Source organism: Hemitrygon akajei, chromosome 16 (genome assembly GCF_048418815.1).
Source record: "Hemitrygon akajei chromosome 16, sHemAka1.3, whole genome shotgun sequence".
NCBI lineage: Eukaryota > Metazoa > Chordata > Chondrichthyes > Myliobatiformes > Dasyatidae > Hemitrygon > Hemitrygon akajei.
The window spans coordinates 74,809,379-74,834,212 of NC_133139.1; the positions used below are offsets into that span (position 1 = coordinate 74,809,379).

A 24,834-nucleotide genomic window follows, 5' to 3' on the forward strand; every position below is an offset into this window, starting at 1 on the left:
CTTCTTTGGTATTAGTCGCCAGCTTCCATTCATAATTCATCCTTTCCTTCCTAATGACATTCATAGTTTCCTTCTGCAAGTTTTTAAAAACAATCCAATCCTCTATCTTTCCACTAGCTTTGGCTTCCTTATATGCCATTTCTTTTGCTTTTACTTTGGATCCGACTTCATTTGTCAGTCACAGTAGTGCCCTTCTTCCATTCTAAAATTTCTTCTTATTTGAAATATATCTGTCTTGCACTTCCCTCATTTCTCGCAAAAACTCCAGTCATTACTGCTCTGCTGTCCTTCCTGTTAGTGTCCCTTTCCAGTCAACTTTGGCCAGTTTCTCTCTCATGCCGTTGTAATTTCCATAAGACTATAAGATATAGGAGCAGAATTAGACATTTCCGCCTATCGAGTCTATCCGCCATTCAATCATGGGCTGATACAATTCTTCCTGTAATCCCCACTCCCTTGCTTTCACCCCATACCCTTTGATTTCCTTTATTCCACTGAAATACCGACATAGTAGAATTTAGTTTCTCCTTCTCAAATTTCAATGTGAACCCGATTATATTGTGATCACCTGTTCCCTTAGGATTCCTTAACCTTAAGCTCTCTTATCACCTCAGGATTATTGCACAACACCTAATCCAGCACTGCCGATACCCTGGTGGGCTCAAGAAAGAGAGGTTCTAAATAGCCCACCCTTGGACATTCTACAAATTCTTTCTCTTGAGGTCCGGTACTGACCTGGTTTTCCCAATCCACTTTCATGTTAAAATCCCCAACGATCATCATGACATTGCCCTTCTGACATGCGTTTTCTATCTCCTGCTGTAATTTGTAATCCACATCCTGGCTGCTGTCTGGAAGCCTTTATACAAGTGCATTAGGATCCTTTGACCCTTTCAACTTCTGAACTCAACCCATAGAGCATCTACGCCTTCCTATCCTATGTCATCCCTTTCTAATCATTTAATATTATTTCTTATTCCCAGGGCCACACCACCGCCTCTGAATAGTACCCTAGCTTCCTGATCCATCATATATCCTTGGACCTTCAGCTCCCAATGGCAGCCATCCTTCAGCCACGACGTCGTACTTTCCAATCTGCAGCTGAATTTTAAGATGGTCTATTTTAATTCTTATGCTGCGTGAATTCAAATATAACAATTTCAGTCCAGTATTTGTTGCTTTCTGTTTTAACCGCACCACGCCTCTATTGCCCTGTAAATCATCCTACTGACTGTGATTATGACTCTGCTGCTTGTTGTTTCTATCATCTCTGTTGCACGCTATCTTTTATTTATTTCTGCTTCCCCCTTCCTCAGTCCTGTCACTCCAGTTCCCATCCCCCTGCCAAATTAGTTTAAACCCTGCCTAACAGCTCTATTAAACCTGCCTGCCAGGGTACTATATCCCTTTGGGTTCAGGTGTAACCCGTCCTTTTTGTTCAGGTCGTACCTCCCCAGAAGAGGGCCAATGATAAAGGAACCCGAAGACCAGCCTCCTAAACCAGTCTGTCGGCCACGCATTAATATGCCTGATCATGCTATTCTTGCGCTCGGTAGTTCGTGGTACAGGCAGAAATCCTTAGGTTACTACCCTGGAGGTCCTCCCCTTTTCTGCCAATGTCTTTGGTACCAACGTGTATGCAGACTTCAAATTGTTCACCCTCTCCCTTCAGAATACTCTGCACCCAATCAGAGACATCCCCTACCTTGTCGCCTAGGAGACAACACATCATCTAGGTATGTCTATCCCGTTGACAGAACCTCTGGTCCGTTCCCCTGACTATTGAATCCCCTATGACTACCACATTCCTCATCTTCATCTCTTCCTTTTGCACCACGGAACCAGGCTCAGTGCCAAGGTCCCGATCGCCGTGATCATCCTCTGTCAGGTCAACTTCCTCAACACCATCTAAAACAAGATAACAATTACTGAGGGGGATGGCCACAGGGGTACTGTCTACTATTTGAGATCTTCCCTTCCCTTCCCTGACGGTCACCCACTTGTCTAACTCCTGCAGCCTCGGGGTGACTAACACCCTGTAGCTCTATCTGCTGCTCACTTTCCCTAATAAGTTGTAGGTCATCAAGCCGCCGCTCCAGATCCCCAACAAGGTCTCTCAGGAGCTGCATATCGGTGCACCTGGCAACAGATGTGGCCATTTGGGTGACTGGAGGATTCCCTGGATTCCCACATCTGACATCCAGAGCGAAGCACAAATGCTACAGACATGCTCTCTATTCCTTAAAAACGCAGGGAAAATCGAAGTCCACTTACCACTAAGCTCACCGAAGACCGAATGACACAAAGCCCTACCACTCTGACTCAGACCACTCCGTCGATGACCGTTCCGCTAGGCAGTGTCTTCCTTTAATGCCTGAACCTTAGTTTTTCTCCAACACATGATTGATGCGCCGGTAAAAGCTGAGTTCCGGAGAAGCTTTCGCCTTTTAAACTTCGCTCCCGGATTCTTAACTGAACTAAAGGGTGAGTAAAGAATAACAAAAAAAGGGCAAAATCTAATTAAACAGTCATTTGTGCACAAGTTAGATCTCATCTTCAACTTCTCTGTCACTTACGCGCTGGCCCATCGGTCAAGGTGAAAACACACACCACCTTCCAAACGTCGCTCGTAATCTGTCTCAAACAAACGGGTCTCTCAACGGATCGTATGCTACAAGTGATTCTCCCCAGTGTTTTCTCTCTGCATCTCCCGTCGAACGCATGCCCATGACCAACCTAATCGACCCTCACCCGAGAAACCTCCCCTTAATTCGACCGCCCAAATTGGAATACGCATATTTCTCCTAAATCTTACCTTCAACAATAACCCAAAGAAGCTGAAAACTGAACAAACTGCTTTTAAACAGTACTACTAAATTAAATACGTACTGGACAACAGTAAATATATGAACAACTCAAGACACAAGTTACAACCTCGTCGTCCGAGAATTAATCGCACCTTTCATTGATCCAAACTGGAAGCTTTACTTTGTAGCCCCTTTGCGCCGATGCCCAAACAACCGCCTCTCCCAGAAGACGGTGAAACTGTCACGAAAATTCACGGAAATTAAGGGGACATCTGCAATACTTGGTAGACTGGGAGGGATATAATCCTGTGTTACGGTGTTGGGAACCTTCCAGGGATATTTTTGATACTGATCTTATTTCAGAATTCCATCGCTTACACCTAGATATTCCAAAAATGCAAATTGCCTTTGATAGTTTTGATTTATTCTTCTCAGAACTTTCCTGGAGTCCAATTAAGTATCCTTGGAGTTTTATCTTTTTCCAGAATGGTTACTTGTAAAATTGTCAGTAGACTGGGGTTTAATTAGGTGGACAGAGATTATTTCGTTGTCTGGAGTGTATTTAAAGGGGCAGTGCCAAATTATCGGTTTTTTTCGGTGGTCCTGATCTTTGCCTAGTACAGTTATGACGCCGGGTTATTGCGAGTTATGCGAGACATTGTAAGTTCTACTGTTTCGTTTTGTCTCATTAGTTAATTAACTACCTATTTTTGTTTCCCCGAGTCTCTTTGTGACCCTTCGTTTGGGTTCGGAGATATAGCGTGACACTTCCTGTCTTTTTTCATTGGAGAACAGCTGAATAGGACTGATATGAATGTGTTTTACATTGACTGTGTCAGTTTAATACCACTTTCATTGTTGTGAAAGGAAATCTTGAGAGATTTTTTCAAACTTTTTGATGTGTAGTAAGGGAAAAGCGTATATGGCCAAATATTTGTTTTTTTTTTCTTACTTTAGTTCCGAACGAAACAGTGTAAAGGGTTGACTGTCTCTCCCGCTGACTGATTCAATATCTGACGTATGTTGATGGGCTCTACCCATGTTTCACCTTTACCATCATTTTCAATCACATTGATGAAGATTATCATCATTCTTCAAGTCATTCGAGACCGAAGACATGATGAGCTAGCTGGGAAATAAAACCACACTATCTGATGTGATACCCTCATTTAGTTGCAGGAAACTATGAGGAGGCTGTTAGCTCCATCGCTGCACTTCAGGAGGAGATCTCACAGCTGACAAAGAGTAAGTTTAATAATTATCAGACAAAAAAAATATCATGAATGTTGATATGGTGCAGAGTGGTGTAGAATGCTAAAGCTGCTTCAGCTAATTCTGCTTATGTCCCAAACTCCAAAGTCCAACTCAATCCTGCCCATCTGCTTATCTTCCAGACACATATCTCACTCTATGCCTGAAACAGTTGGTAATTAACATCACTCCACAAAGACACTCAACTTGAAGTAAAATAGTGTGAATACAATAAATGAAAAAGAAATGTTAGAAATACTGACGTATTAAACATTTCCGGTCAAAATAGAAGAATAAATGTGGAAGAGCATTCATCAGAATTACGAAAGAGACAGGATCTTAAGGCCGAAAGTACAGTACTGCCCGCATGGCCAGGAGATCGGGAAGTTGTGTCATAAATACGTTTGCCCATATATTAATCTAGAAAAAGAGCTTTGACCAGCGACAGATCCGGACATCGGAAGCTTTGAGAAGACAGTATTTCACTCCGGTCCACTGCCTGGGTAGAAACGCGAGCAGTGGGTCGTTACAGCGAAAAAGTGCTTTGACCTGCGATGAATACGGACGTCGAAAGTTTTCAGAGGAGGGGATTTCACTCAGGTCCACTTAACGAGCAGAAAAGCCAGCAGCGAGTCGCCAAAGTGAAAAAAGAGCAATGACTAGCGAGCACTCGGAGTTTGGGATTAATTACCAAAACTAGATTAAAGGAAGGCAGGGGCAAACGCATTGTCGCACCAGCCGTTGTCTGAGTGGCAGAGTCAGAGTGGTGACCCTAAGGCTTTAGCTCTGCGAAGCAAAGACAAGCTTGAGTCAGAGAAATCATAGGAACAAAAGCTGAAGGTTAAGTTATATTTCATTCTCTTCTTTATATCTGCTTAGCTAGGATAGTAGAGATGCCAGCCAGGTTAGTGGAATGCTCCTCTTGCAGGATGTAGGAAGGCAGGGAGACCTCCCTTGTCCCTCACGGCCACACCTGTAGAAAGAGCATTAGGCAGCAGTTTCTAATAATTGGCGTTAAGGAGTTGGAGCACGAACTGGATAAACTCCGGCTCATTCGGGAGGCTGAAAAGGTGATAGACAAGACATGTAGAGAGTGAGAGTTACACCCTAGGTTCAGGACTGAGGAGAATAGATGACAGTCCGGAAGAAGAAAAGAGTTAAGGCGCCAGTACAGAGTACCCCTGTGGTCATCTCCTTCAATGCAGATATATGACTTTGGATACTGTTGTGGGGTGGGGGGGGGGTGTGCGTTAACGTAACTGAGCAAAGTCATAATGGTCGGCTATCTAGGACTGAGTCTGGATCTGCCAGTCAGCATTGAAGGGGAGAGAAGAAGTGCGTTGCGGTGATAGGTGTTTCATTAGTTAGAGAAACAGACAGAAGGATCTGTAGGCATGAACAAGATTCCCGGATGGTAATTTGCCTCCCGGTGCCAGTGCCGAGATATCTCGAATCGAGTCTTGAATATCCTTAAGTGGAGGGGTCCATTAAGGATGTCATGGTCCATTTTGGTAGAAATGCCATAATAGGACGAGTGACAAGTTTCTGATAATGGAGAACAGGGAGTTAGGAGCTAAATTAAAGCGTAGGACCTTCAGCGTTGTGATCTCAGAATTGATATCCGTGCCTCGTACTAGTGAGGGCAGAACTAAGAAGATTATGCAGTTTAATACGTGGCAAAGCAGTTGGTGCAGAACGCAGGGCACAATGTTTTTACATCATTGGGCTCTCTACCAGATTAGAGACTCCTACAGACGGGACGGTTTGCACTTGAACTTGACAGACAGACAGACAGACAGACATACTTTATTGATCCCGAGGGAAATTGGGTTTTGTTACAGTCGCACCAACTAAGAATAGTGTAGAAATATAGCAATATAAACCATAAATAATTAAATAATAATAAGTAAATTATTCCAAGTGGAAGTAAGTCCAGGACCAGCCTATTGGCTCAGGGTGTCTGACACTCCGAGGGAGGGGTTGTAAAGTTTGATGGCCACAGGCAGGAATGACTTCCTATGACGCTCAGTGTTACATCTCGGTGGAATGAGTCTCTGGCTGAATGTACTCCTGTGCCTAACCCGTACATTATGTAGTGGATGGGAGACATTGTCCAAGATGGCATCTTCAGAAGTTTTCTGATGACTCTGCCATAGTTAGATGCATCAGCAAGGGAGATGAGGCGGAGAAATAATATCCCAGCAGGAAGGTTTGTTAACGCTGCATGGTCGGGTTTAAACTAGAGTTTCAGAGGATGGGAAGCAGAATATAAGTAGAGTTGGAGAGAATGTGGGGACAAATGTTGGTATGACCTCAAACAATGTTAGCAATCAAAAGGTTGAGCATGGTGCGAAGAGTGTCCTGAGATGCATATTATCTCAATGCAAGAATTATCATAGGATAGTGCTGAAGATGAGGCAGCCGGTTTACAAACAGAGGATATCTGTAGTGAGAAAAGGCTGCTGATAAAGTAAAATTGCAGTGAACAGGATGAGCTGTAATGTAAGAAGCAGACAAGATTGAAAAGGGTCAATAGAGGACTGAAGTTGTCATATTTGAATTCACGCAGTACACGGAATGAGGTAGCTGAACTTGCAGCACAGTTACAGAATGGAAGATATGATGTTGTAGGCTTCACCGAATCATGGCTGAAAGGAGATTATAGCTGGGAGCTTAGTAGCCAAAGGACAGACAGGACGGCGTTGCTTTGTTGGTAAAAAAATGAAATCAAATCATTAGAAAGAATTGACATATGGTTGGAAGGTGTTGAATCATTGTGAGTCATTAAGGAACTGCAACGGTAAAAAGACCCTGAAGGGAATTATATACAGACCCCCAAAATTAGTAAAGATGTGGTCTACAAATTACTCCAGGAGACAGACACTTGAAATATTTTGTGACAGGGACCGATTTCTCTCTATGACTATGTTACTATGTGAGCGTGAACATTTATTTTCCATTTCAGACACAGAGACCTCAATCCGTGGTGTCAGGAATGAACATTCTCAGTGGAAGAATAATGGTGAGTGTGAAATACAATTTGTTGAATTGCTGTACGTACAGATTGGTCATATTCTGTACTAGTCCTCCAGAGTCTCGCCTTCTGTTCTTCTAGGCTGGGGGACACTGTCTCCTCCTGTGGAATATGGAAGAAAAGAGATATTTCGAAAGCGTCAGTATTACGACAATGTTTATTCTGCCCTGTCCCACCTCACTGAACTCCATCCACCCAACCTATCGAAATAGCTGCCGTCATGCCCCAGCCTTACTTAGGACGTTAATCGAACTCTTTGTGTGACAATATTGCCCGCAATTCGGTGTCAATCCTATCGCACGTGTGAACCTGATGCTACTCATCTGTGTTGTAAAGTTGTGTCGCCGCGTATTATCAGTCCCAGTATTTAGATAGGTGCGCGCGCGCGCACACACACACACACAGAAACATTGCATTGTGGTCGTCAGTAATATGTCATCTTTTGACATCAACATTTGGAGCTCCGGTCGTTTATAGAATACGGTAGTGTATTTGGTGAAAGAAATGTGAGTGGCAGTTGGTTCAGTAGAATACGGTAGTGTATTTGGTGAAAGAAATGTGAGTGGCAGTTGGTTCAGTAGCTGATAGAGATGCAGACTGCACTAAACTCTAAAGATCGGTGTCTTGTGAGTTTTGAAAGTTTAAAGCTTATGGCGGAATGCGACTCGGGGTTATTGGTACACATGGAGTTAGTGCGCGGTAATATTGCAATTGGAACCGTAAGAACCAGTCAGGATTTTGGCTCTAAGATGAAGCTTTGCCGACGGACCAAGCACCAAATTTGTATAACGTGTATGTGGGAGTGGAGATGCAAATTTCTCTGTATTGCATGCTGCAGAGCAAGGCGTGGAGAAGGTGATTCTGTGTTGCCCACACCGACATAGTTTACTGCGGATAATCCAGTATTAAGCAATCGGCCACTGGGCTCATGTATATACCTGCTCAGAAACACTTCCAATCCTAATCACAGTTTACCTTGTTTATGAAATGCACATTGTCTTCCCCACTCCTCCAAGCAGCGATATTCACGTTCCAAACACCCCTCTTTATTTGATCTCTCTTCACTCCCATTTAGTAGTTATTTCAAACCAACAGATTTTACTTTCGATTCCTCTATTCATGGATCTGTATTTGTATCTTGAATATATCATATCTCTGTAACTTGAATACATCTGTACAGTTATATTGTTATGGTCCGGTCCGGAGCCTGCATTCCGTGTCTTGATCCGGTCCGCGGACTCTGGACTCCGGGTCTTGTAGCCGTCCCTCCTTTCACCCTTAAGCCCAAATAAGATCATCTTGGCATAAGGAGGCGCACCTGATGCCTATCGGCTGGCAAGTGTATATAAGGGGCTCTGGCCCTGAGTCTAGCTGGGGGGTCGTTCTGTTTGCCTTGGTCCTGCTGCTCCGTCCGGTTTGCCCTGTTCGCGCCGCTCCCGCTGCTCCCGCTGCTCCGTCCGGTTTGCCCTGTTCGCGCCGCTCCCGCTGCTCCGTCCGGTTTGCCCTGTTCGCGCCGCTCCCGCTGCTCCGTCCGGTTTGCCCTGTTCGCGCCGCTCCCGCTGCTCCGTCCGGTTTGCCCTGTTCGCGCCGCTCCCGCTGCTCCGTCCGGTTTCGATCTGGTCGTCCTGTTAGTCCCGGCTTGGAGTATCCACCGTTAATCAACTAGTTCTGTAAGTCTGTTCTCGTAGCCACCCTGGACCGAGCTCCCTTCCGATCCCTTGCCTCCGTCGGGTAGGCAGTCCGGACTCGTTGCCCGGCGGGGGACTCTGACCCTTTCCTACACCTCGCTTCCGACGGGTTGTGCCCCGCGACCTGCCCAGGCCCCTGTGTTCCTGCCTGGGAGGCCGGGCCTGCCCAGGAGTTATGCTGCCCGCCCAGGGGGCTTTCCTCCCAGCATTCCTTGTCCCATAGACCCATTCTCTAGCCTAGTCAAGATCCTGCCTGGCCATGAACTCCGGGATTCTGTCTTGCCTGAACTATCTCGGAACCCCAGGATCACCTTTGAATGCCACATCCCTCACGCACGCCATGGTCTCCCCATCTTGTTCTATCCTTTAGTTGTTCCTGTCCTGCCCCTAGAACTTCAGTGCCTGCGTCCTGCATTTGGGTTCAGCCTCCTGTCCCCTTATGACATGTATTTAATATCTCTCAATCTAATAATCCCTGAATCTCTCCTCCTCTTCTGTAATCTGATCTATTCAGTCATGACACGTACACTCAATTGTCCTCCCAAACTTAACACCTTACACTTGTGTTCATTAAAATATATTTTCTCAGCTAGTTAGAAAGCGTTGACAGACTCTCCCAGCGTCCTCATTCCTCATGTCTTCTGAAGATTTACTGATCACTTGCACTGAGAACGAAACAGTGTAATGTGCTTGACTGTCTTTCTCGCTGACCGATTCAACACCAGGCGTAGCTGTGCGCGACACGTTTTCACCTTTACTTTATTTTCAATGCTATTGATGACAGTTTTCACCGTTCTTCAAGACATAGACTGATGCTAGATGGGACTGAAAACACTAGGATATGATGTGTTGTCCTTATTCAGTTGCAGTAAACTTCAAGAAGACCGACAGCTCTATCGCTGAACTTCAGGACGATATTTTGCAGCTGAAGAACAGTAAGTCAATAATTATCAGTTAGAGATATATGCCCAATTTTAAAGCATGTAACTACATCAATGCTATTCCGGTGTAGAGCGGCGTTGTTTGCAAAAATTGCTTTAACTACCTCTACGTACATCATACTATAACCCTCGTTTGCTCTAAAGTCTCCTGTTCGACTGCATTCGGCTTTCTTAATGACGCCCATTCTCCATCCATCCTGTGCCGACACTTTCCTACAACCACCGCCTCCACCATCCATTTAAAAAAAACACTTGGGTTTCAAACTCCTTTGCTCAAACAACCCCATAGCAACCCGGACACTGATACGGCAGCATCCAATGACACCCGATATTCAAGACTGGCACAGGTCATGAATTTTTTTTTTTACGGTAGCACTATATTGCAATACATGGTAATAAGATTAATTACATAAAAATCATATCAATAAATTAAATAAGTACCATAAAAAGGGAGGGGAGGATTGCTGTTGAAGTGTTCGTGCGTTCATTGTCTGTTCAGAAGTATGATGGCCCAAGACACAAAACTGTTCCTGAAACATTGAGTGTGGCTCGTCAGGCTCCTGTTCCTCCTCCTTGTTAACAAGCAGTAGAGGACATGCCCTGGGTGATGGGGGTCCTTAATGATGGATGCCTCCTTCCTGAGGTATCATCCATTCCGGGATGTCCTACTTACCAGGTATTAGGCAAGCAGGTATCCCTGAAATATGCCCGTCATGAATAAGTATCAGAATCTGGATCTGGTTTTATATCAATGGCACATGTCGTGAAATTTGTTTTTGTGATTTATTTTTTTTATTGAAGTTCATCAAACAAACATTTCCATAAGATGTATATCATATAATCACATATATCACAATCTCCACATAGTATTTATCTGGGGTATACACTTATAGAAAAGAGTGGAAAGAAAAAACAAGCAAAAGGACAAGTAGGGAGTGATCTCTTTTTTACAACAGATTCATTGATTTGTGAGAGTAAAATCAGGCCTTTGAGGCATTATGTAGTTAAACCATTTTTCCCAGTATGAATCAAATTGTTCCAGCTTATGATTAACAGATGCTGTTATCTTCTCCATTCTGTAAATGTCAATTGTAATTTCCATCCATGCATTTAAAGTTGAGCTCTCCTGTGATAAGCATTTCCTTGTAAGAGACTTTTTACCAGCCACCAACAGTATGTTCATTAAATATTTATCTCTTTTCAATCATTCTTGAGGTATATATAAAAAAAATATAAGGTCTTGCTCTCCAAGGGTATTTCACATTTAAAGATGTCTTGTGGGGCATTGTGTATCCCCCTCCAATAGTTTTTGATAACAGGGCAGTCCCAGATATATTCTGGTAAGGGGGAATATAGACAGCAATTCAGTTACTCTATTGAATATATACGCACCCCCGGGAAGTGATATTGGTTTCTTTCAGAAAATTACAGATATTATGGTAATGGATACAGAAGGTCTCCTAATATGTGGAAGAGACTTAAATTTACAATTACAACCAAACTTAGACTCTTCCAATAGAAAAACCTATGAAACAATCTTTACATAAGAAAGTTAATACACTTTTTGAGGATGTTGGTTTAATTGATATATGGCGGGACCTTTTCCCTGACAGAAGGGATTACACTCATTATTCTGCTCTGCATTCTGTATATACAAGAATAGACTATTTCATAACATTTGGAAAAGACAAAGACAAAATAAACACCTGTGGAATTGGGACAATAGATGTAAGTGACCATGCACCTATTTATTTATCTGTTGATTTTGACCTACAACCAAAGAATACTATTTGGAAACTAAATTCAAGTCTACTCAATGATCCGCACTTTAAGGAACAAATTAAAAAAGAAATTGGTCTCTACTTAGAATTTAATGATAATGGAGAGGTTTCACCTCCCATTTTATGGGATACTCTGAAGGCAGTCTTAAGAGGAAAAATTATAGCGATACCTTCATATAAGAAAAACATAAGGAATAAAACATTAGAGGAATTATAAAATAGGCTGAATGAACTAGAGAAAAAACACAAATTGAATTTGGCACAGGATACATTAGGGGAAATTAAAAGAATTAGGAATGAAATAAATGATTTGGCGATGCAAGAAATCAGGAAAAACCTAATGTTTCTGAAACAGAGATATTATGAAAGTGGATCGAAATCTATGAAAATACTGGCGTGGAAACTGGAAAAAAAATAGCAGAAAAAATAATTCATAGAATTAGGGACTCAAGAACGAAAATGATAAAAAAAAATAAGCAAAGTGAAATTCAAGAAGCTTTTGAAGTGTTTTACAAAACGCTATATTCCAATGTTCCGGGGGAAGCATAACCCAAATTGACACCTTCTTGAATTCTCTAGCGTTACTCATTTTAAATGAAGAACAAAATAGAAGGATGACTGCTGACATAACTGAAGTAGAATTAAAAGCTGCAATTAGTAGGCTTAAATTAAACAAGTCACCAGGATCAGATGGGCAGAGTGGTACAAAGAAATTTGTTTTTGTACGGCCGGTACATCACAATTTATGATAATACAACTATAAATTATAAAATGTATTTATAACAATAAATTAAATAAGTAGTGCAAAACAGGAGGGGAGATTTGCTGAGGAAGTGTACGTGGGTTAATTGTCTATTCAGAAATATGATGGCGGGAGCAGTAGAAGAAGCTGTTACTAAAAGGTTGAGTGTGTGTCTTCAGGCTAGAGTTCCTCTTCCCTCAGGGCAATAATGAGAAGAGGGCATGTCCTCGGTGATAGGGATCCAGAATGATGGATGCCTCCTTTTTGAGGCGTCATACATTCAGGGATTTACCCTTTACGCTCCGCAACCGAGTATCCCCGAAATATGTCCATTCAAAACAGGACACTGCCTCTCACACTTACAGCACTTCAATTTCTTCACAGATCTTCAGCGATGTCCCACAGAATGGACTCAGTTTAGGAAAAGCTGTTATCAATTTTCCTCAGGAACACAAACCTGGACGGAGGCCCAGAGACACTGTGCATCGGTAGATTCCCATCTTGTTGTCATTAACAATGCAGAAGAGCAGGTAGGAGATCTTTTTGAACGGTCAAGCTGACTAGCGGATTCGGATTGCTCCTGCCTAGTGATGGCGTTGCGACACAGAAGCAGAGAGAAGCCATTCATAACTCAGTGCTGGGCTGTTGTTAGCCACGTTTTGGATAAATCTTTGTTTAAGACCAATGACAGCTCTATTTCAATTTATTTCAACATTCTTATTTGAACATGTTACTATTCATTTCATGTGAATTCATTACCTCTGCAAAAATCCAGTTCACTGGTATTCCAAACCAGGTTCTTCCCTCAGTTTCCCTTGACATTAAACGGTGTGGTACATCAGTTTGCACAGACAGAAATGTGGCTGGGAGCAGACACGCACTATTTTAACCTCAACGAGATTATAATCTTTCACTTGGCATCCCAAAAATCTGCACACCGCAGCCATTGTGCTTTCTGAAGACCCGACTCGCCTCAATATTCATTTCAAGAATAAGGGGCAAGTTTTTATTTGTTCTTTACATAACCATGATTTTTTTTACTGGGCAAGATTCCTTCTGATCTATCTTTTCCATTCCTGGATAGATCTTCTAAGAGAACAATTGCTTAACTCCCGCAAGTGATGGATTTTCTTTTTATCGACAGTGTTGCACCAGTTCATTGCCCCGGCTGTTCAGTCCTTGTTTTTTTTTTTGGACCTGTGTAGATTCCAGTGCCTGCTTCTGATTAGTCATTCAGAAATTTACTCTTCCATCCACAAACGATAGTCCATCAACTAAACCAACCCCTTAGTTAATCCAACATTAACATCAATTTGCCCAGATGTTCCTACAGACCAAAGGACAATTTAAATTGAGCTAAACTACAAATTTTCACATCTTTGTCAGATAGAGAAATTGTAGTACTTAAGCAACATCTAAGAGGTAACAAGGTAAATTGGCAAATTCTACACAGACAGTTGGAAGTTCAGGATCGAACCCGAACCCGTGTCTCTGGCTCTGTGAGGGAATGGCTTTACCTCATGCTCTCCAGCCTAAGGATGTTCAAAATGTTTTCTGGCCATTGTGAACTTTAGAGGCGCGGGTGCAGAAGTAGCATGGCTAAATAATCAGACTTATTAGCAAGGAGAGCCGGCCAATAAACAGCAATCAGGTAGCAGAGCTATAATTTGGTTCTAGTATTAAATCATTGAATTATTCTGGAACTGAAGTCCATGGAGCCCATGGTGTCTCTGCCTTCTTCCAGTGCCGTCTTCTCAAAACATCCATCCACTTTCTTTCCCGAAGCGCTGGAAATGATTAGCTCTCCACTTTCTTAGCTCTCTTACTTTCCTCATGTTCCTTTCGCACAGAGAGTTGCTTCTGTGATTTGTTTAGTTTAACAGGAGTACTCTTTCAATTCTGACAATTACTAGTCCTTGCAGTGCACAAAGTGATGGAAGACGTCGGGCATTGCCAGCACGTCACGCCTGTGCCAACCGTTTGAGCTCGTGGCCTGGTTGTGCCCGAGCCAAAAGTTGTTCCAAGAAATGTGCGGCAATGCACCTACTGTAAAGACCTGGAAATTGCTCGATGTAAACAATGCACAATAATATAGAAAATATTGTCATCAGCTGCCAGCTAACTGATTTATTTTTAGTTATCAAGTACACGAAAAGTCCAAAGCAATGTTCTTAAGCAACGCTTGCTTATCAATAATATGTTCACTGTTAGTTATTTTGGGTTTCATCAGGAACACACTGCTCCACAGTGTATTGCAGCCATCACTAATCAAACCGTAAAATTTCGTAACTTGATGTGAAAGAGACTTTCATAATATCAAAGCAATCCTTGGCAGCTTTGCCGCCACCCCCTGTCTGCTGGACAAAGTCCCGGTGTGTACGGAGCAATATGGTAGAGTTTGATTTTGCGGGAAGTCAGTCATCTCAGCATCAGGTCATTGTGGCAGAATCCCAAAAGGCAGAGACTAGCACTGCACCACCTTCAGGTATTTCCTCATCAACGTTCGTCCAAGCTGAGATCAGGACTGAGGATGTTTATTGTCGATTTCATAAAGATCAAAAGCTTTTTCAAGTCCTCGGCAAATAATTCAATTCGGATCTGCATGCAGCAATAATCCGGCATGTGTGATAAGTGGTCAACTTTTGAAAACAAATGGCCTTACCATCAATGAATATCCCGCCAACAATCAACATCCTGGGAGTCATCTCCGACTAGAAAATCGTGCACAAACCATATTTGTATAAAGGATGTAATGTGTCTGTTTGAGGCTTTAATTCAGTTTTGAGTGCCTCGACTTCTTGTTCTTCCAAGCTGTCATACAAAGACACAAAACAGGTCTGTAATAGAATAATCTCCTACTTTGCAGCTCCAAAAACGCACAAGAAATTCAGCACTAGTGCATAAAGCAGTCACTCTGAAACATTCATTCACTCAAATGAACATCTCTAATTGCTATCTTCCTGCAAAAGCTTTCGGGAGGAAATCAGCAGATGTACTGGACACAAACAACTTAAAAAAAACCCACCCCTAATTGCTCAAAGCAAGGACTTAAAATGTAACTTCTTAGAACCACTGAATCTATAATAGAGGTGCTCAATGGACAGGCAGTCAAACAGCATGTGCGAAAAAGAAAATTCAGTTAAAGGTTCAGGACTGGAACTCTCCCGCAGAAGTGAGAAAATGTAGAGGTTCTTAGTTGCCAAAGCAGAGCTGGTGGAAGGGTTGGAGATGTAAGACAAGTGACCGCATGGAGTCAGTTTAAGGCAAATGCAATGTCTCAGCACTGCTACGAAAGGCTAGCTAAGGTACGCCCTCTGGTCATTCCCGCTGAAACTTCGAGTTGCTGTAGCTGCCAAATACGCTCCCACGGAGAAAATATATAAAATATAGAGGATTCAGTGTCATTGTCACTCACTTCAATTTGGCCATTTATCTGCTTTTAAATGAATAATTGGGCTTTTTTTTACAAGTATATCATATCACAGTTGTTCAATACTATTAAACTAGTCATTGGTGCTACTTACAATGAGACATTTTCGTTTCCATGACAGGACTTTTTGAGAAGGACCCTTCAAAATCGACATTGGATTGGCCTCAGTGATGTTGCGTCTGAAGGTGATTGGCGCTGGGTGGACGGAACGGATTATTCCTCCTCTTCAACGTGAGTTTCTTTCCAGTTTGTCCCACCCGTCTCTGGCGTTGAATGATAAACGGAAAACAAAATACCTCAGCACTTCATGTTCCGGGAGTTGTTTACAACAGAATGATATAACTCGATTTTCCAATTTCAAGTCGTCCTTACGCTGCTATTGATCCATCAGCTGTTCTCCTATACTTGTTTTCTTTCCCATACCCTCTCTACCCCCTCTTCGCTCCTTTACATCCCATCCTCTCCTATTTCCACCCACCTACAAACCACACAGTTCACTCAGTGGATTCCTTCCACCAGCTGTCCTCTATTTATCTTTCTTAATGGGCCTTTTTCACGTCATTCTTACTTATCGGATTTGAGCTCATTCGGCTCAAAAGACTTCGATGGCATTGCCCTCTCCGCTGCTTTTTAACGCAAACATCTCAGTTACCCGATTATTTATATAGACTGCCATTCTGTTTCTATATTTTACATGCTTTTAGATTATGTCTCCCTGTTGTGGTGTGACTGGTGACTCAAGGTCTTCTGTACTGACAACAAGACTCGCGTAAAAACTGATTCTTCCAGAAATGGGCGTGCATATAGCTTCTCCAATCAGCGGTTTGTACAAAGATTTAAGACTAGAACAAAGATTTGGAGCTACGCTGAGCGAAGTATGGATCTGTTGTCGCTGAGAATTTTAAAAATATTGCATAAACTGGTGTAATCCAGAAAGCATTGAATTGTACTGGACGTCGGCTGCCCGCTGGGTCCCGCTGTGGTGATAAGGGATTCGTTAGTTATGGGAACAGAAGGCATGTTCTGTGGACAAGACTGAGATTCCCGAATGGTATGTTGCTTCCCGAGTGCCAGTGTTCGGGACATCCAGGATGCCGTCGTCGGTACCTCGGGAGAGTGAGAATCCAGAGGTAGTGATCCATGTAGGTGCCAATGACATAAGGATAATGAGTAAAGAGGTTCTGCAAAGTGAATGCAGGGTGTTAGATGCTAGGTTAAAGTGCAGAATCTCCGACAAACTTCTAGTATTTTGTGGACCCGATCCAAGGCAAAAGTGAACCTGGCACCAGGGAATAATATACTATCTGCATGTGTATATTGCGTCCACAGAATTTTGTCTCCCTTCCTCTAATAATGGAATCCCACCTCTCTTCTCTTATGTGCCACAGCGTCAGACACCTGGTTGCTGCGGATCCCCCGTTATAGGTCGTTCCTCTCAAGAGTATCCAAAATGGTGCACTAATTATCGAGGCAATGGCCACAGGAGTACTCTACACTTGCTGCCTGTTTTCATTCCTTCTCCTGACGTTCACCTGCCTCCTTAAACTTAGGTTTGACTACATCCCTATAGTTCATATCTATGACTTCTTTCATTCTCCAATATGAGCACAAGGTCATTGAGCTGCACCTCCAGTTTCTTAATTTTCTCTCGAGGAATCTGGTGCAGATTTGCTTATATGGGAGAAAAGAGATCTCCAAAAATTCCTACACCTCACGCACAGGGAAAAAAAAACATAGCTCCTGAAGCCATTCTCCCTGCACTGCCTGTGCCAGAACAGTCAAAGAAAGAGAAATAAAGAGGCAGAAGAAACTTGCCACACCCCAATTCTGATCTCACCTAAGCCTAACAAACCAAAGCCTCTCTAACATTGGCCCACTCACGCAATAGCCGCTCTGCTTGCTCCTGCCTTCTCCTTATTCTCTTTACCTAATGAATCCCGTTCACTAACTGGGCGCAGTCCTACTCCAAAAACTGCCGCGACAGCTGCCATTTTAAAACTTCAGCTGTGGATTACATAATGGCTTTGTGGGAGAAGCTAGAGGGCGGTAGTAGATTGTTGCTTCCTCGACGGGAGGCCTGTAATTCGTAGAGTGACGCAGAGATCGGTGCTGGGTGCGTTGTATTTTGACATCTATATGAATAATCTGGATGGTAACGTGCTTCGATGGATCAGCACTTTAGCCGATGTCAGCACAATTTCGGGTGTAGCAGACATCGAGGAAAACTGTAAGAGCTTGCAGTGGGATCTGGACCTGCTGGAAAACTGGGCTGAAAAATCCCACATGGAATTTATGGCAGAAAGTGCGAGGTATTACATTTCTGTAGGACCAGCGTGGGTCGGCTTCACATTGTGAACGGTAGGGCACTGAGCAGTGCTGTAGAACAAAGGGATCTAGGAATACAAGTTCATAATTTATTAAAAGTGGCATTACAAGCAGACAGGGATGCAAAGAATGCCTTTGTCACATTGGCCTTCATAAATCAAATTACTGAATACAGCAGATGCAATGTTATGTTGAATCTGCATAAGACGTTGGTGAGGTCTGATTTGGAGTATTGGGTACAATCTTATTTACCTACCTATGTGGAAGATTAAACGACTGCAGAGACAATTTACAAGGATGTTGCCAGAACTGGAGGAGCTCAATTATTAGGTAAAGATGAATAGCTTAGCACTTTATTCAATGGAACGTAAGGGTGAGAGGTGATTTTACAGAGGTATAAAAAACTATGAGTGGTACAAATAGGGTGAATGCAAGCAGGGTTGTTCCACTGAGGTCGGGTGGGACTACATCTAGAGGTCATTGATTAAGGGGGAATGATGAAGAAACCTTCACTCAGATTGCTGTGAGAGCATTGAAGGAGCTGCGAGCGCAAGTGGTGCATACGAACTCGGTGGAAACGGTTAAGAGAAGCCTGGATAGGTACATGGATGATAGATGTGTATATGGCTATAGTCTAGGTACCGGTGGATGGCTCTGCATGGACAAGGTAGGGGCAAAGGGCCTGTTTCTCTGTTGTCCACTATGACTCTATTACAGGCATGCCGGTTTTGCAGCAAGATGCCGGTTATTGAGGTCGGTTGCTCGACCCACTTTTCGGCTCATAGAAATGAGGATTATCGGCCGAGTAGCTGCAGTTGTAATGTACCGTCAGGAGCGGTCGATTTTAAAAGTTGATAAGTCAATTATCAAGTCACTTAGTCAAGGTAGTGCCAATTTGATGGAGGAGGGAGGGTCAGTCCTGAAGCCGGATGCAACGGTTTAGAGGGTATTGATGTTCTGATATTTATTGAAATGTATATTGGGAAATGATAATGTTGAAATGACAGATGTGAATTTATGCACAGGTCATTCAAAGCCAAATGCATGTCCAGGAAGTTACTAAGAAAGATAATAGTATGTTAGTTTCTATTCTGAGGATATTTCAATGCAGTAGTAAGTATTTTGTTACATAAGCTGGATTATCGTGAAGAGTTTTGTCCTATTAACCAAAATATTAATATAATTAGCACGCAATGAGACAATGAAAGTTCAAAAGAGCAGTCGTGGTCATCTCGAACTGGAATGGACGAATGCCAAATACCGGATCAATGCTTTCTACGTGAAATTAGCAAACGCATCAGAGCACGGAGGAGAGGAGCAAATGAAAGTCTAGGAGTGAATATTCCTGTTGTAGTGATGATAGTAAATGCCCTATAGGCAAAAAAAAAGTATAGTCAAAAATTCTTATACTGTTTCACCATTCAGTGGCCTCTGCTGACAGTCTGTCCAGTACCATTCACAGCTTCTATGTAAATGAAACAAACTCTGCCTGCATGGAGCAAGACCTGCGTTACACTCGGGTAGGGACTAATGTAGCAAGTAGCATTTGTACAATATTACTATTGCAATAACCATCCATACTGAACTATCAAGACAGCTAATTTCCTTTCAATGAAATGGAATTCTAAACTCCAAACCAAACCAGTTTATGGGAACGGTTCAGTACAAGATTGTCAGATTTAGAGCATTTCCATCTCGAAATTTAGAGGATGGGTGAAATGTAGGCAGCATATGCTGGTCTTCTGGTGGCACCATAGCCAGTAGCATAAATATGGAACTAAAGTTGATATTGAGGTAGGGCTCAATAATTAATAATACTATTTCTCTTGTTCTTTAATTTAGATACTGGAGTGAAGGGGAACCTAATAATGAAGGCGAGGGCGAAGACTGTGCGGAGATATTTGACAATGGAGAATGGAATGACTTGCCATGTGATAACAGGCGGGGTTGGATCTGTGAGAAATCTGCATTGATTCCATTGTTAATGTAGCAGTTGGTACGAAAAGAACAATGACCGAGTTTCTCAATATTGAATATGATATACAGATGTTATATGGTATAAGGACACATTTTAGTCCATCCAAAGTACGCTAATGTTTTAAAAAGTAATCCAGTCACTCATTCGCGTCTTTTCTGTGGTGTCTTTTCCTGAAGTCCCACAACTGTCGCTTTCCTCCACTCCAGCTGTAATGAATTTAGATCATGAATACTTTCAAAGTATAAGTGTATTCTTCATTCTTTGCTCGCCACTTGGAAACTGTCTCCCGACTTTAAATTCTCCTGTATTGGGAGTTGCTTCGCGGTTTCAAACCGACTGAAATTGAAGAACGTTGTGCAGTTTTAACGGATCACCCAGTATGTTCTGCTGCATGAACTCCAGCTTCCTCAGTAAACCCTTTGAGCTTGAAAAGTACTTTACGGGAAAGTAGCTACGTTTAGACCGGAGACAGATATGCATGTCCCGATCCATTCAGCGGGAAACTGGCAAATATGCATAATGCAAAGAATCTGACATAATGTATTTGGGATAAGAGACAAGGCAGAGAAATTTGTATTTCAGTAGAAACATTTTTTATTAACAATGTCAAACGACGTGATTTTTTCCGTTTTGAGGCAGAAGTAAAGTACAAGACTTTACTACTAATTATGAAAATAAATTCTGCAATAAAACAATAACGAGATAATGTTCAGGTTCAAAATTTCAAAGGCTACAAGGTCCATCTATTGTTAAAGCGTATATACATATACAGCTCTGAAATTTGTCAGTTTCTCATAACCGTTCAGATGTCTGATGGCAGAGCGTAAGAACCTGTTACTGAATCGTTAGCTATAGTTCTTCAGGCTCCTGTAACTCCCCCTAGATGATAGTAACGAAGGCATGTCGTGATTGTGAAGGCCTTTAATTTTGAATGTGACCTTTCCGAGGCACCGCCTTTTGAAGATGTACTCGACAGTGGAGATGGTTGTACCGTGATAAACCTGGCTAAATTTGTATTCCTCTTCGTCTTCTGGCGATCCTGTTTATTGTGGGCTCCATACCAGTCAGTATGCTCTCTCTCTTACATCTAGAGGAATTTGTAAACCTTCCGTCGTATCGCGAATCTCCACAAACTGCGTGTTTTGGAGGAAGGGTATGTTCATAGATTTCCAATCACAGCAAGTACAGTTAAAAAGTGGTTAAAATAATCAGACTGTTTGTGTTTATCTATTAACCAAGGATAACAACCAGTGCAAGGTGTACTGGAAATAGCAATATCTATTTGCCTCTCCGTTTGAGCATTGTTTGCAAATCCGATGCCGGGTATAATATGTGTGATATGCTAGGACGGATTTAGGGGAAGTAAACAGGATTTAGTCAGAGGTAGACCTGTAACTACCTGGACTGTTCAAAAGTTGGAGGTTTGCCGTGAAATAGAAGAGGCCGATTGGATAATTAATTGAGTAATATTAAATTAGGAAATACATTGAAACTGTCATTAAATAAGAACTACTTCCCTTTTGCAGAAAGTAGAACTAGGTGGCATATATTTCAAATTGAAAATACTTCTTTTACAAACAAATGCGTGGGGGAAATCGTTATCTGAAAGGGTGTAAGATGCAGAAGCCCTTACGGAATTCCAACAACAGAAGGTTTGTACATGAGGAACCTTGACATTTAAGAATCGAGTCCCAGTGTAAGAGCGTTGCATTAAACTGGGCTATATTTTATTTCAACTAACAGAAACAAATTGGGCTAGATGCCAGCACAACAGATCTTAACTGGTCCTTCCGGCTCCACCTTATTTTGGATACTCTACCCTTTTTACCTATGATGCATTGAGAATCCCAAAACTCCAGTGCTATTTCAAATCAATCTCTTCATTCTTTAAGACTTGGAATAGTTCCTAAGCAGTTATTAATCCAGTAGACCATAGGCGGAAAGTAGACTGAACTTGGGGTGTTAACTCCGAGTGCCGGACAGTCCATTTTTTTTTCTGCATTCCCATCTCTTTTCCATTGTGCCGCCAGGATTTGTTGGTTTTTGCCGGCCAATAATGACAAAACTTTGTCGAGGTGGACTTCAAATAAAGCATATCCTACGGATCGGTAGCTTTAATAAACTTCTATGTATATGCTGTTATATAATATAGTTGCCCAACTCTGGAAGACATAGACACATTTAAAATCTCTAGAGCAGAACATCTTCTACTGACGGATAATACCATCAACAATGTCTTCTCCATCCCACTCATAGCCCACTCTCATATTCCTCCGCTTTTGCGCGACCATTTGGATTTTGCCGGTTTAGTGATTTAACTGCGGTGTTTTTCTGTCTTTGGGAACTTGAAGTTTATAATCTGCAGAAACTTTATGTTCCTTCTTTTTCAGCTGACCAGATGCTTAATAAAGGATAAATGATAATTCCACTATCCGAATCTCGGGTCTAAGTGTGTTCTTTTAAATCATTCACTGACGTCAGGAGAGTACAGTAAAACCTTTGCTGTAACTAATGTCTGTTTTGCAGTGTACTTCTAATCGTCGTTCATATTAAATCCAGCCACCCTGCATTAAACCGTGTCATAGTCAGCGGCACATTTTTGTAGCCAGTATTCAGTTTCAGCACACAACTACGTTTAACAAGTAGCTTCGTGCACCTGCAGAATAGTGTTGCTCCATTATTTCACACAATATTTCTGAAAGACCAGTTGTACAAATGAAAACAAAGATTTGTTTCGTTATTCAAATAAAAACTCAATGACACGAAAATGCAAAGTGATGCCCAAATCCTCTTCCTTTGTTGCAAGCACAAAACATTCCACAGATATTGCAAAGTCAGAGTGATGCACACAAAATGCAATATACACTCAGCAGTCAGGCAGCGTCTACAGAAAGTACTAAATATCCCATGTTTTAGGATACCTTACATCAGGGCTGGAAATAAAGGGAGAAGAAGCAAAAATAAGACTGTGCGGGGGGGGGGGTAGTAAAAAAGATTGTGATTATTCATATTTCTGTCGTTGCTGATCGTCTACTGTGCCAGTTGAACCCAATATTCTGGAATAGGTTTACATTACGATTTTCTAATCATTTCCCCAGGAAACACGAAGAAATCTACAGGCTGCTGGAAATGCCGGGTGTGTGTTGCTTAATATCAAGGTAGAGCTAGAAATATAAATTTCACCCTCCCCTCACGCAACAACTTTATTTTATATTACATATAATGCGTTCGCAATCGGACAAGAACAATTCTGGCCTCATTACTTTGTCCACTCTGAGGACAATGAAATACGTGAATCGAAAGTACCATAAAACCGACGGGGGGAGACGCCATAAACAAATAAACAAAACCTTACCTTCAGTAATGGCGAATCCTTGTATGTGTTTGTTCAACAGAGGTTGAACGTTGGCGAGGAGGGCCGGATAGATTGTTCATCGTCAGATGCCTACCCTGAGTGAAACATGTGTTTTTTTACCCAAACACAGTCGCTCCATGTGATAGAGTCATAAAGGTATAGAACCATACAGCACAGAAACAGGCCATTCCGCCGGTCGCGTCTGTGCCTATTCATTTAAACTACATACTCTCATGGACCATAACCCTCTGTACCCCTATCATCATCTACCTATCCAAACTTCTCTTAAACGTTGCAATCGAACTCACATGCACCACTTCACATTCTCACGACCCTTAGAGTGAAAAGGTTTCCCCTCATATTTCCGTCAAACTTTTCACCTTTTACCCTTCATCGATGACATCCAGTTGTAGTCCCACCTGATGTCAGTGATTAAAAAAACCTGCTTGCATTAACCCTAACAATACCCTCATATTTTGTCCACTTAGATCAAATCTCTCCTCAATCTCTAAGTTCTAGCAAATAAAGTCCCAACATATTCAATCTTTTCTCAGGTCCTCCAGTCCCAGTTACATCCTTGCATATTTTTTTCTGTACTGTTTCAAACTTTTTTGCATCTTATCTGTAGGTAAGTGACCAAAACTGCACATTATACTACAAATGGCCCCACACAGTGTCTGAGAGAAGACCTTTACAGGCCTTGTGGATTTATCCAGCCTAATTTTTCTCAAGACAGAAAACACTTCCTCTTCTGTAATCTGCATAGGGTCTATAACCTCGCTGCTGCTTTGCCTCACTTCTATAGAGTTTGTGTCCTTCTCCCGAGTAATTGCCGATGAAAAAATTCTATTTCAGATCTCCTGCATCTGTTTTGGATTCACGCATAGTTTACCATTCTGATCTCCCAAAGGACCAATTTTGTCGCTGGTAACCCTTTGGCTGTCAACGTATATGTATAGTCCCTTAGGTTTCTCCTTTACCTCGTCTGTTAGGGCAACATGATCTTTCTTAAACATGGTCTCAATATCTTTTGAAAACAAAAGGTCCCTAAACCTGTCATCTTTACCTTTTATTCTGACAGGCACAAGCTCGCCTAATTACACTATAAAAGACCTGTCACTTACTAAGTACACCGTTGCCAGAAAACTGCCTGTCCTGCCAGATCCTTTCTGATACCATCAAAACCTGTTATCTTTACCTTTAATTCGAATAGGCACAGAAACGTTTTGTGCTCTCTTAATTTCGCTTTGAAGGGCTTTCACCTACCACGTACACTTTTGTTGAAAAATAGCTTGCTCTGATCCACACTTACCAATTCGTTTCTAATACCATCAGAAATGACCTTCCTCCAATGTAGAATCTCAACCAACGAAACAAACCATTTTTACTTTGCATCTAATGGCATTATAATCACTAGATTCAAAGCGTTCTCCTACACAAACTTGTGTCACTGCCCTGTGTCATTCTCTAATAGGAGATCAAGTATAGCACAGTCCCCTGTA

The 24,834-nt window shown here is 42.2% G+C and overlaps 1 protein-coding gene across 3 annotated transcripts in view; it reads left to right on the forward strand.

Annotated features, from left to right (window-relative positions):
• The window catches only part of LOC140740407 (uncharacterized), a 41,639-nt gene extending 21,102 nt beyond the window's left edge, over positions 1–20,537 (forward strand). For all 3 annotated transcript variants that reach the window (XM_073069543.1, XM_073069544.1, XM_073069545.1), the window contains 6 exons: positions 3,981–4,052; positions 7,024–7,080; positions 9,644–9,715; positions 12,629–12,774; positions 15,796–15,905; positions 19,842–20,537. In XM_073069543.1, coding sequence (XP_072925644.1) covers positions 3,981–4,052; positions 7,024–7,080; positions 9,644–9,715; positions 12,629–12,774; positions 15,796–15,905; positions 19,842–19,989 — 605 coding nt within the window. In that variant the 3' untranslated portion in view covers positions 19,990–20,537. The remainder of the gene's footprint in view (positions 1–3,980; positions 4,053–7,023; positions 7,081–9,643; positions 9,716–12,628; positions 12,775–15,795; positions 15,906–19,841) is intronic.
• Positions 20,538–24,834: the final 4,297 nt, after the last annotated feature.